The following is a 14,175-nucleotide window of genomic DNA, read 5'->3' as shown; positions in this document are numbered from 1 at the left end:
GCACTGAGCCAGCTCTAGACCCTGGCCTTCATAAAAAAAAAAAAAAAAAAGGTACTTATATATATATTTGTGTGTGTATCCACAAAAGAGCTGCTTTATGACTTACCTCTGTGTGTGAAACACATACAGAATAACATAGAAATCATAGCTACAATTTAGGGACCAATATTAAGTAGGTACCTGTATATTCATCTAAATTATATATTTAAAAAAATTTATTTTTTGTTTTTGTTTTTCAAGACAGTTTCTCTGTGAAGCCCTTGCTGACCTCAAACTCACAGAGATCCACTTGCATCTGCCTCCCCAGTGCTGGGATTAAAGGAGTTCACCACCACCGCCCAGCTTAAAATATTTTTATTATGGTGAAATATACTAAAGCAATTTAATCATCTTGCAAGTTACATTTCAAAGTACATTAACAGTGGTTTATAGCCATTATCCCCTCCATCTTACACCCATTAAAGACTAACTTTCCATTCAGACTTCTCTCTAGCCCTCTGTGTATTGTTTCTCAGCTCTGTGAGTCTACCTACCCTAGGTTCCTTAGCTGGAATCATATTATGTTTGTCCTTCATGTCTGGCTTGGCTTGCCTTCCAGTCTTTATCCATGTTTCAGCAAGTTTTACAACGTCTCTCCTTGTATTTCAACTTTCTGTGGCTCCTTCGTTGGTAGACATCTGATCATGTGTGCCCTTGGCTGTGTGGACAGTGCTGCTGTGAAGGCTGGCATGCAGGGCATGTGTTTGGGTCCTTGCTTTTGGTCCTTCAGGTTCTTCCTTCCTACAATTAGAACTACTCTATCATACAGAGGTTCTGGAGATTGGAGCCAGAACCTCTCAGAGGCAAGTGTTCCACCATAGAGCGACAGCCCTAGCCCCAGACGGGAGTTAATGTTTAACTCTCTGAGGAGCCATCATGCTGCTCTGTAGCAGCATTTTATACTTTACATTCCCACCAGCAGAACATGGAGTTGCAGTTTTCTCATATCCTCAAAACGCTTGTTCATCATCTTAAAATACCTTTAAGGTGGGCCCCATTGCACACGCTTGTAATACTAGCACTTGGAGAGGCAGAGGCAGGTGGATATCTTAGTTTGGGGCCAGCCTGGTCTAAAAGTGAGCCCAGGACAGCCAGAGCCACACAGAGAAACCCTGTCTCAAAACAAGCAAGCAAACAAACAAAAAATCTTTAAAAAAGTATTTCATAGCATAAGTTTTTGTAAATTCTTATATATTCCTCTAATCTTTGTTTAATAAAGGTGAATGCATTTAAACTGACAGGATATGAAATGTGTTTTCAGAGTAGACTACCGTTTCTAAATGTCACTTTGTTTTGCAGGGTGTTCTGGAACAAGATGCATTCCATAGGTCACTCTTGACCTGCTGTCTTGAGGTTGTCACTTTTTCCTATAAGCCTCCTGGGAATTTTCCATTTATTGCTGAAGTATTTGATGTACCACATTATCATTTTTATAAGGTATTTAAAAATTATACTGGTGATTACAAATGAGACCAATCTCTTGTTACCCACCTTGTTCACATTAAACTTATAAATCTATTAAATTTTTAATAATATCTATGTAGGAAACAAAGGAGAAATAATCTTAAGACCTATGTAAATTCCTGCAGTATACAGTAGTATGACAAATTTCTTTTGGCTGAAACATTCAGCTGATTTCTTCCACCATCTACTAAAGGACTTGCAGAATACTGTGACTAAAGAGCTGAATGGGGTGTGGGCCAGATGTGGTGGATTACACCTATAACTCAGCACTTGGAAAGCTTAGGCAGGAGGATTACAAACTTGACCTGGGCTACATAGTGAGGGCTGTCTCAGAAAGGTAGAAAAGAGGAGAGGCAGGGGCGGGAGGGGGAGTAAGAAGAGGGGATGCTAGGTCTGGAGAGACAGTTTAGCAGTAAAGAGCACTTGCTGCTCTCATAGAGGACCTGAGTTCAGTTCCCAAAGCCCATATCAACTTCAGGTCCAGGGAACCTGAAATCCTCTTCTGGCCTCTTTCCCATCTGTACACAGGGCATAAAGATAAGCACACATGAATTAAAAATAAATCTTTATTAAAAAGCAGCATTCGTGTAATTTGGTATGGCGTGTATATCTTTCTTATTTATGGAAGTTTAATATTGCAGCTATCTTTTAGGAAACAGTAAGCTTTCTATCATCCTACTTATTTGAGACAGGGTATCATCTACATCTACCCCAGGCTGGCATCAAACTCAAGGATAACTTGAAACTTCTGATTCTCTTGCCTCTGCCTCCTGAGACCTAGGATTACAGGCATGAGCTCTACACTCGCTCATGTTCAGAGATTTTTTTTTTTTTTAGATTTTTATTTATTATGTGTACAGTGTTCTGTCTGCATATATACCTGCAGGCCATAAGAGGGCACCAGATCTCACTATAGATGGTTGTGAGACACCACCTGGTTGCTGGGAATAAAACTCAGGACCTCAGGAAGAGCAGACAGTGCTCTTTACCTCTGAGTCATCTCTCCAGCCCTGTTCAGAGATTTTTAATATTTTTTTGTTTGTTTGTTTTATTGATACTGGAAAGTGAACCTTCAGCATACAAGCAAGAACTCTGTCTCTGAACTATATATCAATTCCTTGTGTAAAAATTTAAGAGTACTATTTTCAGGCTCACTGTATAAGCTGTATTTTATACAAAATATGTTATATTATTTATTTGTGTAGATTATTTACAAAAACTATAAAAAGATGAAAAGCTTGCTACATGTGGTTTTATTAAATTTATAGTTTCTGTGAAATTGTGTGACTTAAAAATATTTAGATGTTTCATTTTGCTTTTATACTTTTGTCTGCAAAATCATAGTAATTATTGCTCAATAAACTGGGGCATTTTCTTTATTTCAGGTAATAGAAGTATTTATTAGAGCCGAAGATGGTCTTTGCAGAGAAGTGGTCAAACACCTCAATCAAATTGAAGAACAAATTTTAGACCATTTGGCATGGAAATCAGATTCCCCACTGTGGGACAGAATTAGAGAAAATGAAAATAGAGTCCCTACTTGTGAAGAGGTTTGTGACCCTGTCTTAACACCTTTAAGGAAAGCACATCAGTGTTGTTTATAGTCCCATGCTACAGAGTGGATGGAGCGGGTATGTCCTTTAGGGCCAGGGCTTTGCAGTGTAATTAATGGTTCATTCCTCTATCAAAGAGGAAACAATCAGGTTCCTTGTGGAACCTGTCACTGCCTCAAGGTTCCCATGACAGTAAAAATTGAGGCTGCTTTTCTGATCCTCCAAATCAGTAAGGACACTGATTCAGACATAGTATCCAGTATCAGTTTTTAATCTTTTTTTTTTTTTTTTTTTTTTTTTTTGAGACAGGGTTTCTCTGTGTAGTCCTGGCTGTCCTGGACTCGCTTTGTAGATGAAGCTAGCCTCAAACTCACAGACATTTGCCTGCCTCGGCCTCCCTGAGTGCTGGGATTTGAATCTTTTTTAAGACTAAGAATTTTAGTTTTATTAATTTTATTAAGAAATAGCTAATCAGAGAAAGATTGGTTCTTTTTGCCTTAGACTATTACTTTTTTTTTTTCTAGACAGGGTTTCTGTTTAATCCTGGCTGTCCTAGAACTGTAGACCAGGCTGGCCTTAAACTCAAACTCAGAGACCCACCTTTGTCTGCCTCTCAAGTGCTGGAAAAAAAAGGGGCCACCACCACCCAGGTAGCGCTGTTTTTTAGTGAGATGCTTTTGACTGTTAGGATTTCATGCAAACAATTTCTTCCAGGTGATGCCACCTCAAAGCCTAGAGAGAACAGATGAAACTTGTATTGCCGGCTCTCCCTTACCTCCACGAAGGGTGAGTGAAGTGCGCGCTGACGCTGGAGGACTCGGGAGAAGTAAGTTCAAAACCCTGAGAGGACTGTTTCAAAGTCCTGATTCTAGATACTTAAATTCCATCCAAACCTGTAAGTAAAATTACAGAGCAGGGAGTATTCTATGTCTTTTAGTGACATATCGGTCACTTAAAATGATTTTTTTTTTCTGGGCAGGGGGTTGGGACAGGGTCTTGTGTAGTCTAGGCTGGCCTTGACATTGCTATATAACCAGTGATGACCCTGGACTCCTGACTGTCCACTTTCCAAATGCTAGATTCCAGGTGTGTACCACCACACCTGACTTAAATATGCTTTTTGGGAATATTAAGAACACCAAAAAAGTTTTTTGAGAGAAGGTTTAGCTATGTAACCCAGGCTGACCTTAATTTCTAATCCTTTTGCCTCCCCGCTCCACACACACAAACACAAAAGGATTACAGGAGTGCCAAGCTTGCAGGTATATTTTTAGAACACTGCATTTAACTTGATCACCATTTGTAAGTGAGCATTCATCTGTAAACATACAAAAAGACAGAAATGGGAAAAGCAAACTACTGAATACTTACATTGGGGCTATAGAAGTCCCAGCGAATTCTCTCATTCTCTCAAGTATGCCTTCCTTTTTTACAGTTTTGTTTTGTTATTTTTGGTCCTCCCGACTCAACCTCTGGCATAGCTGGGAATACAGGTGTGTACCACCACAGCTGGCTTTCTTAAGGACAGATCCAGGCAGATACAGATAAGCCAATGAAATAGGATGGCTCTGTGGTCAGCTTCATCACTGTAGCTGTGCTATACTACTTAGGTTAATGTGACATCGATGCTGGCCCAGGAAGAAAATACGGCTTACGCTGACTGCCCAGGTCCAAGGGTTACATTTATGTATGGGGGTCTGTTTCTTTGTTTTCCCCCTGGTGCTGCAGACTGAAACGAGGGCCTCCCAAATGCAAAGTGCACATCCTACGATCGAGTACACCTCCACTACACCACAACTGTTCTGAAGGAATAATTACATAGTCTAGAGAGCTCTGAACCCACCAGGACATTGCTATTACTAGATCAGTTTTATATTGTACTTGATAAGCGTTTAGCTGTAGAAGGATCAGTAAAGTTTATCTACGTCAGTGCCTGCTCAGTAAAGAGAATATGGGAGTACTATGACTTCTGTACATTTTTATTTTTAAATGATTTGTGGAGTATTTGAAACACACTGTATTTTCTTTTTGAACAAGAGCTTAGATGGAAGTCAGATCTGTGACTGTGTTAAATAGTCTGATTTCTTTTGATCGTAGGTATAACATCTCCAACCACATTATATGACAGGTACAGTTCCCCAACAGTCAGTACTACTAGAAGGCGGCTATTTGAGAATGATAGTCCCTCTGAAGGAGGCACATCTGGGCGCATCCCCCCACAACCCCTAGTCAATGCTGTCCCTGTGCAGAATGTATCTGGGGAGGCTGTTTCTGTCACACCAGTTCCCGGACAGACCCTGGTCACCATGGCAACAGCCACTGTCACAGCCAACAATGGACAAACAGTGACCATTCCAGTACAAGGTAAGGAAGGCAGAGTTAGGTATTTGTTCTCTGGAATTTGTTGGAAAGTCACCTATGATTTGGAAAGAGTGTCAATAAAAGATAGCAATGATGGAAGGAAGATGGGAGGAAAGAAATGAAACCCTCATATCAACAGTTCTTGTCTTTCTTTGTAATAAACTGTAGGTATTGCCAATGAGAATGGAGGGATTACATTCTTCCCAGTCCAAGTCAATGTTGGGGGCCAGGCGCAAGCTGTGACCGGCTCTATCCAGCCCCTCAGTGCTCAAGCCCTCACTGGAAGTCTGAGTTCCCAACAGGTGACAGGAACAACTTTGCAAGTCCCTGGCCAGGTAGCCATTCAGCAGATTTCCCCAGGTGGTCAACCGCAAAAACAAGGCCAGCCTTTAAGCAGCAGCAGTATTAGGCCACGGAAGACTAGCTCTTTATTGCTTTTCTTTAGAAAGGTAATTTTTCATGTACCCTTACTGGAGGAAGCTTGGGAAGTTTAAATATCAAACAAGGTTTGAAGTATCCTTATTTCTTTGTTAGGTTTACCACTTAGCAGGTGTCCGCCTTCGGGACCTTTGTGCAAAACTAGATATTTCAGATGAACTGAGAAAAAAAATTTGGACCTGCTTTGAATTCTCTCTAATCCAGTGTCCTGAACTTATGATGGACAGACATCTGGACCAGTTGTTAATGTGTGCCATTTATGTGATGGCAAAGGTGAGTACCAGTCAAGCCTGGAAACATAAAGATGCTACTTTGTTGCTATCACAGACAGTGTTTAATAGCTGCTCACTGAGCCTTACATCTCCAAATATGTGCAGTCAGCACAGCTTTAGAATATTCCATCTTAGGGGCCAGAGGGATGGCTCAGTGGTTCAGAGAACAGGCTGCTCTTCCAGAGGTCCTGAGCTCAATTCCCAACATCCACAGGATGGCTCACAAGTCTGTGATTTGAGTCCCATGGAATTCAGCATCCTTTTCTGGTGCGCAGGATGCACATGCAGACAACACACACAGAATATTCCATTGTAGAGACACTGGGTGGCGTTTATTGTTCTGTTAACGGACATGTACGTTGTTTCTGACAATTGTGAACACTTTTGTGAGCATGGTGGATGAGATTTTATGTATACACAGGCTTCCATTTTCCTCAGAGTAAATGCCTAGAAATGGATATGTGGATCATATGGGAACTTTATGTTTAAACATGGAAGGACTGCCAGGCTACTTTTCTAAGTATGGTTCCATTTTATTTTTGTACATGCAACATATAAAGGTCTTAATTCCTCTAGTTTCTCATCAATACTTAAAAAAAATATAAATATATGTATTATATGTTTGGAGTGGGGAGGGAGTTTTTTTCCCTGGAATTCATTGCCAAATTTGAGATCCAGTGTCATGAAGCTTTACCACACCCTTATGCATTTTATACCTTCTGACTTATCCTGAGTCATCTTTACTTTGTGGTATGAGATTCAAGTCCAGCTTCACTCTTTTTGTGTTGCTTTCCGGTTGCCATGCCGTTTTTGAAGACATATCTCCACACTGAATCTTTGTGGAATCAGTTATTATGGACACATGGCTTATCCCGAGACTGTCTACTTTATGATGCTGATTTATGTCCATCAGACGTAGTACTTTACACTCTCAGTGACTCTTGCTTTTTTGTCTTTCACTATTGGAATATAGCATTAAATATATACCCTTAACTCACCTGTAACCTCAGGTAGACTGCTTTCACAGTAAAGAAGTTCCCTTTATCTTCCTAGCTTATTGAGTGTCGGTTGTTATTAAAGGCCTTTTACTGTATTCATTGTAGGTTTTGATATTCTAATGATATAGTATATTACATTGGGTTTTATGTTAGATCATTTGTATTCCATTTGCAAATATCTTAAGTATGGTGATAATTTTCTATTTCATTTTTGGTTTACTAGTTTGTTGAGGAATTCCAAACTGTTGTCTGGAATTTTATTGCATGGCTTTTTCTGATTTTTTGTTCCTGGGGTAAATCTGGCCTTTTAGAAAAATAAATGTTTCATTATTCTCTGAAGTTTGATATTAGCAGAGACGCCACCAAAGCTTGATCTTTCTTTGTGCATAATTTACTGATGAATTCAGTTTCATTCTTCTCATAGGTCTGGTTGGGTCACCTGTCATTTACAGAGTCAGTTTTGGCAGCGTGTATCTTTCTAAGACATTGTCTACCCTGAGTTAAGAACATGTAATCTTTTTTGTCCTTTAAGGTCTATAGTAAGGTTCTCTTTCATTACTGACTGTAGTAATTTGAGTTATTTTTCTTGGTCAATCTAAATAAAACTTGGTAAATTTTGATAATTTCTAAGACTATTTAATTTCATTTATTTTCTCTATTAAGATATACCCTAATATTTATTATTTTCTTCTTTCAGTTTACTTTGGCCTTTTTTAAAAAATTCCATTTATTTGTCATTTGTGAGTGTCAAAGAACAATTTACAGGAGTTGTCTCTCTCTTCCTTTTGGTCACTACGCTTACATCTAACATCTTTACCCACTGGGCCATCCCACAGGGTCTTGGATTTTTTGCTTTTTTTCCTAGTGTAGGGGATGGTTAGGTAACTGATTACAGAATATTTTTTCACTGTCTTGAGAAAATGTCTCAGTATCCTTTGTAAATTTGGCAGTAACTGCAAAGGCAGGCATTAGCTTCACCTCATAACTTGGCATCATGTATGTTTCTCTTAAATTTATTTTTCATATGACTTCTGTTTAACTTGTACATTCTGCAGGACCATGCAACTTCCAGTTTTTTGTGTTTTCCAAACTTTTCTCTGTTGCTGATTTCTAGTTTCATTTCACTGTATCTGAAAAAATTTATATATTTCAGTCCTTGTGTTTTTGTTTGCTTGATGACAGGGCCTCACATAGCCCAGACTGGCCTTGGGCTTCCTCCGTTCCTATGTGTTAGAGTTGCAAGTATACACAGCCATGGCAGCTTTACCCAGCACTGGGGATTGAACCCAAGGCCTGGTGCATGACAGGCAAGCACCACTGAGCAATGTCTCTAGCCTTCCACATTTAATAAAAGTAAATGTTCTATTGCCATTGTGAGAATAGAAGTGTTTTTCTAGATGTTAGGTTGAGTTGTAATAGTTTTCTCTTTTCTCTTAGATCTTCTGCCTAGATCTTCTACTATTGAAAGTAATATATTGCAATCTCTAAATATTTTTATATTGTCTGTTTTACCCTTTTCTCTCAGGAGGTTCATTATTCAGTGCTCTATTAATAGGTATACTTACATTTATTACTTATACTTCTTTTGTTTTAATTTTTGAGACAGGGTTTCCCTGTATAGCTTTGGCAGTCCTGGAACTCAGAGATCCATGTGCCTCTGCCTCCCCAGTGCTGGGATTAAAGGTGTATGCCACCACAACCCAGCTACTTACAGCTTCTTTTTCTTTTTTTCTTCTGTGCGGCACGTTTACTGGGGGGAAGGGGGCATCAGCCCTTCTTGGCTGCTGGCTTCCTCATAGCTGCCAGCACGTTGCTCAGCTCCTCCCGCTTCCTCTTGGCGCGGATGTGCGTGCCCACCCTTGTCTTGATGAACTTGAGCACATGCTTGCCCTTGGCCACCTTGAGCAGCTCCTTGGGGCGCTGCACAAGGGTGTGAAGACACGCACCTCTCTGTTTATGTCTCACGGACTTGATGTGCTTGGTGGGGGCACCGGCTGGGCCTGGACTTGCGGATGTCCTTCGTCCCCTGTGGCCCTTGTTGAGGCCCAAGGCCATGGCTGCTGCTCTCTGGTGGCTACTTATAGCTTCTTGATAGGTTGATCCTTTAACTGTGAAGTGAACTGATTCTTCAGTAATATTTGAGTTTGTTTCTAAATCCTACTTTTCAGTTTAATACTTTATAGCTACCCAGCTTTCTCTTGACCACTGTCTAATGAACATCTCTGTTGTTTACTCTCAAGTACAATTTGCATTTTTAAGTGTCCCCTAAAACAATGTAATTTTCCCCAGTCTTACAACTGTCTAACCTTTTGTGTTTGATCCATTTACTTTTGTTGTTCTTGACTCTACTACATTTCCCTGCCATTTTACTTCTTTTCTATGTATATTATATACACTCATTCCATTTTCTGTATATGTCTGTTCCTTTATTTCTCCTTTTTTCTTTCCTTTGAATTAGGTATTTTCTATTGATTTTTAGTAATGGGTTTGTTTTTTGCTATATATTCTCTGATATACCCACATATACACACAACATTTTAATGTCTCAGAACTGGTTGCAAATTCATGTCAGCGAGATATACATGCATTAATGTTCTTTTTCCCCTTTTATCTTTTTTGTGATGGTATTGTTTATGGTGTATACACCCACCCATCCACCCCACCCCCCACACACACATTTCCTTGGAAATACTACAAACCCACCATTACCTTGATTCACTGGTATAATTTTTAAAGGAGCCAGGAAATGCATGTATTTAGAGCTGCTGTTATGTTAACCTTACATTTCTGCTGCTTACTGGTTTCTATGGGTTTAAGTGGTATTTGCAGGCAACTGTCTAATACCCTACTCTCCTTTGTACATTTTTGGTAAATGTATATTTCTGTTGCAGCTGTAACAATACATCATACACACTTTGTTTTATACACTCTTTTAAATTAAAAATATGCATTTACCCTGTCCTTGCAATATGTTAATGTTTTATAAGCGTTCCTGCCTTTTCCATGTGAATGTATATTTGTGTTGTCTGTTTTCAGCACTTTTTATTGCCTTTCTATGAGTGTTGCTATTAGCAGCAAACTGTGTATTCATTTCTGAAAGAATGCCGTGCAGTGTACAGCATGTTTGTCTTTTGACCACTGTTTCTGTTATGCCATTTGTACAGCTTCTGAAAAGAAGTCAAATCTTACTTATTGGACTTTCCCTGTAATGGAAAAATTGTTTTGATACTATCTATAACTTTATACATTTTTACTATGATAAGCCCAGTATGGATCTCTTGATTCAGTCACTGTTTGTTGAGCTTTCTGAAAGCATACACCAATACTTTAACGTAAACTTGGATGCTGTCAGTTTTTTTATACCCCAGTGTCTTGCTATGCAGCCCACATAGCTTGATTCTTGACTCTCCTGCCCCTGCCTGCCATGATGCTCAGCTTAATCTTTACTTCTTTAAGCATCTTTTCTTGCTTCTCCGCCTCTATCTTCTGGCACTCTTGTCCCATGAGTGCTGATGTGCTCACTCGTGTCTAGTGGTTTTCTGGGGCTGTTTCTCCTTTTTTCTGTTCTCCAGACAATATCAATCCTTAGGCAAGTTTATTGATTTTTTTTTCCTGTTGCCAATTCAGAGCTAACAATTTCCACTTCTAGTCAACTTTTCATTTTAGTTAATGTACTTTTCTACTCCGGTTGTGGTTTACATACCAGTTCCTTACTAAGTTATAGGTTTTCATGAATAGATGGTTGTTCATTTACTTTACAGAGTCTTTGAATACAGTGACAACAGGTTCACTGAGCTGCTCACTCTGCCATGCCTGATGTGGCTCTCTCTAAGTGTTCTCACTTTTTGTAGGTCACAAAAGAAGACAAGTCCTTCCAGAATATCATGCGTTGTTACAGGACTCAGCCACAGGCCCGGAGCCAGGTAACCATGTTTTCTCTCAGGGCTGAAAGTAAAGCTTAAGTCTGTGATGAATTAAAAACAAAAACAAAAACAAAAACAAAGTTAGCTATAATTAGTTCTGTGCATTTTCCCAGGATTCAAAACTAAGAATCTAAAGGATTGGCTATATTCATTTTTTTATTGGCATACAATTTCTTGCATTTCCATTAAAGTCCTCTTCCTTCAAAGGCCATGATGTGAAATTTATTTTTATGTATATAGGTGTATTGCTTTGATGCACCACATGGGTGCCTGGTGCCCTATGAGGCCAGAAGAGGGCACTGGATCCCCTGGAACTGGAGTTACAGACTGTTTTGAGTTATCATTTGGGTGCTGGAAACTGAACCAGGGCCCCTGGAAAAGCAGCCAGTGTTCTTAACCACTGAGCTATCTCTCCAGCCCAAGACATATTTCCTAATCTAGAGATCGTGAACTAGATACAAAATCTGAAGTTAACTGATTTTTATGTCACCTTTTAGTCTGGTTTAGTAAAGACAACATAGAATGATAATTAAAAGCTCTCTTTAGGGCTGGAGAGGTGGCTCTAAGGTTAAGAGCACTGGCTGCTCTTTTAGTGTTCCTGAGTTCAATTCCCAGCAACCACATGGTGGCTCACAACCATCTATAATAAGATCTGGTGCCCTCTTCTGGCCTGCAGGTGTACATGCAGGCAGAAAACTATAAATAATAAATAAATCTTTAAAAAAAAAAACCCTGTCTTTAACATGGCTCATTTGTCACTGAAAACCAATAATGTTGTTAAACCTTTGTTTCTTAAAATGCTTGACTTTATGGTTGATTTGAGCACTGTTTTGTAGTGTTTAAAGCAGTGAGACAGGATCTGATTTAAGTCCCAGCTGTCAATAAATAGCTTCTGTAACCAAGATCATAGTTTTGTTATTGCTATTGTTGAGACAGGCTATGTAGTTCTGTGGCCTGTCAGTTTCTGTAGGTCAATGTGGCCTTGAATTCACTGCCTGCCTCAACCTCCCAAATACTGGTATTAAAGAATGTACACTCACACCAAATACTAGTGTACACAGACATACAACTACATCTGGCTAGATCAAAGTTTTCGTGTGTGTGTGTGTGAGAGAGAGAGAGAGAGAGAGAGAGAGGAGAGAGCATAAGCTGGCCATTAACTTGCAATACTCCTCCCTTAGCCTTCTGAGTGCTGGGATCACAGACAGGCATAATGCCTAACTTGGTTGCATTTCCTAACATCCCCTAAAGAAAACCATACTTAGGTGGATTTGTGTGAGAACCAAATACCATATGCCAAGGTCCTACCACATACTATATATTCAATAAATGCTAGTTTCTCTCCCCTTCTCACTGTCTCTTTAAAGGTATACAGAAGTGTTTTGATAAAAGCAAAAAGGAAAAGAAGAAATTCTGGCAGCAGTGACAGCAGAAGCCACCAGAATTCTCCAACAGAACTAAACAAGGACCGAGGTAAATAAAATAGGTCTTTGTGAACATCTATTTTTAGGCCAAGAAGAATAAGGATTTTAAAATAAGAATACTTATAGAAGTAGTTTATTCTCAAATAATTTGGTGGAATAAATGAAATTTAATGGTCAGTTGTTCCTTATTCCAATGCTTTGAGACATATAGAGAATAACATGTTTCAGATAGGAATTTCCAGCCTGAATTCCAGAAGAACTTGCTTATTGATTAGACCTGTGCTATGTAAATGCTGCTCCTAGTTGTTGAACTAAATGTGTTAGTTCTAAAGACCTCTGTGTAACTTACTAATATAAATTACTCAGTCAACCTCTGGTACGCTTATAATAATGGAATAAAGTTATTAGTATTTTGAGCTTTGTTCCTTGATATGAAGAACAGAGCTCAAGATCCAGGAGTGGTGACCCATGCCTGTAATCTCATCTTTACCAAGTCTAAGGCAGGAGGCTTGTGAGCTCCAGACCTGCCTAGACTATAAAGTGAGACCATCACTTATTGGGTAATAATAGTAATAGTAGTAGTAGCATTAATAATAATAATAATAATAATATTAGAAACCATCTCTCATGGGTAATAATAATAGTTAATAACAACAATAAAGCCAAGGGCTGGGAGATAGCCCAATCAGTAAAGTATTCTGTGCAAGGATGTGGGCCGTCTCATTCCCAGCCACTGCATAAAAAGCCAGGCATGATAGCAAGCACTTGCAATCCTAGTTCTGGGAGGCAGAGACATTACATCACTGGGGTTTGCTAGTGGTGAGCCCCGGGTCCCACTGAGAAACCATTTCAGAAAACGAGGCAGACAGCTCCCAAGGAATGGTACCTAAGGTTGGCCTGTGGCCTCCACACTGATGTGTATCTGCATACCCATGAATGACATACACCAAACCCCCAAAAATCAGAATGCCTGCTTAATGCCATTGATGACTAATGCACACATAGTTGCTCCCCATTTTCCTTAGTGAAGTGTCTTTTTTCAAATAATCTAGACTACCACCCTTTGTTCTCTTGGCTGCAGCCAGTAGAGACTCCAGTCCAGTTATGAGATCAAACAGCACCTTACCAGTTCCACAGCCCAGCAGTGCCCCTCCTACACCAACTCGACTCACAGGTGCCAACAGTGACATTGAAGAGGAAGAAAGAGGAGACCTCATTCAGTTCTACAACAATATCTACAGAAAACAAATCCAAGCATTTGCCATGAAGTACTCACAGGCAAACGTAAGTGGGTCAGGGATCACTGAATGCTGCTTTTATTGGTGCGGGAGCAATCATTTGTTTGGGTTCTTCCACCATAAATTAGATTTACAAATATTTCTTTCACTAAATAAAGCTAAGGAAGTCTTCAAGTACCTTGCCTAGTCAACATAATTTCTACTGTTGCTCAGTAGACTGTAGAATTTTCTACATCTAGTGAAACAGGAGACGGCAGCCAAATGGGTTTAGATTGTATAGTATTTAACACGATGACCTTGCAAATTACTTAAACTTTCTCTGTACTTTGTCACCACATATAATCAAATGAGAATAGTAGTTAATAGTTTATCTGATTGTTGTAGAGGTTCAATGCTGTAATGTATAAAACTGCTTACCACAGGGACTGGCAGAAGCTAAACATCTGCACATGTTGGCTGTTAGTC

General features: G+C 39.5%; 1 protein-coding gene across 2 annotated transcripts in view; it reads left to right on the top strand.

The window, feature by feature from the left end:
- Positions 1 to 14,175, top strand: part of Rbl2 (RB transcriptional corepressor like 2) — a 52,156-nt gene that overhangs the window by 27,690 nt on the left and 10,291 nt on the right. Inside the window, exons 12-20 of one of the 2 annotated variants that reach the window (XM_021636283.2) lie at positions 1,339 to 1,476; positions 2,889 to 3,053; positions 3,771 to 3,882; positions 5,154 to 5,420; positions 5,586 to 5,866; positions 5,952 to 6,128; positions 10,977 to 11,048; positions 12,416 to 12,521; positions 13,554 to 13,756. In XM_021636283.2, the coding sequence (XP_021491958.1) occupies positions 1,339 to 1,476; positions 2,889 to 3,053; positions 3,771 to 3,882; positions 5,154 to 5,420; positions 5,586 to 5,866; positions 5,952 to 6,128; positions 10,977 to 11,048; positions 12,416 to 12,521; positions 13,554 to 13,756 (1,521 nt within the window). The remainder of the gene's footprint in view (positions 1 to 1,338; positions 1,477 to 2,888; positions 3,054 to 3,770; positions 3,883 to 5,153; positions 5,421 to 5,585; positions 5,867 to 5,951; positions 6,129 to 10,976; positions 11,049 to 12,415; positions 12,522 to 13,553; positions 13,757 to 14,175) is intronic. The other variant, XM_060392231.1, reaches the window with a different exon arrangement.

The sequence above is a fragment of the Meriones unguiculatus genome, chromosome 10 (genome assembly GCF_030254825.1).
Source record: "Meriones unguiculatus strain TT.TT164.6M chromosome 10, Bangor_MerUng_6.1, whole genome shotgun sequence".
Classification (NCBI taxonomy): Eukaryota; Metazoa; Chordata; class Mammalia; order Rodentia; family Muridae; genus Meriones; species Meriones unguiculatus.
The sequence above is the reverse complement of the archived record's forward strand: the minus strand, read 5'-3'. Positions and strand labels throughout refer to the sequence as shown.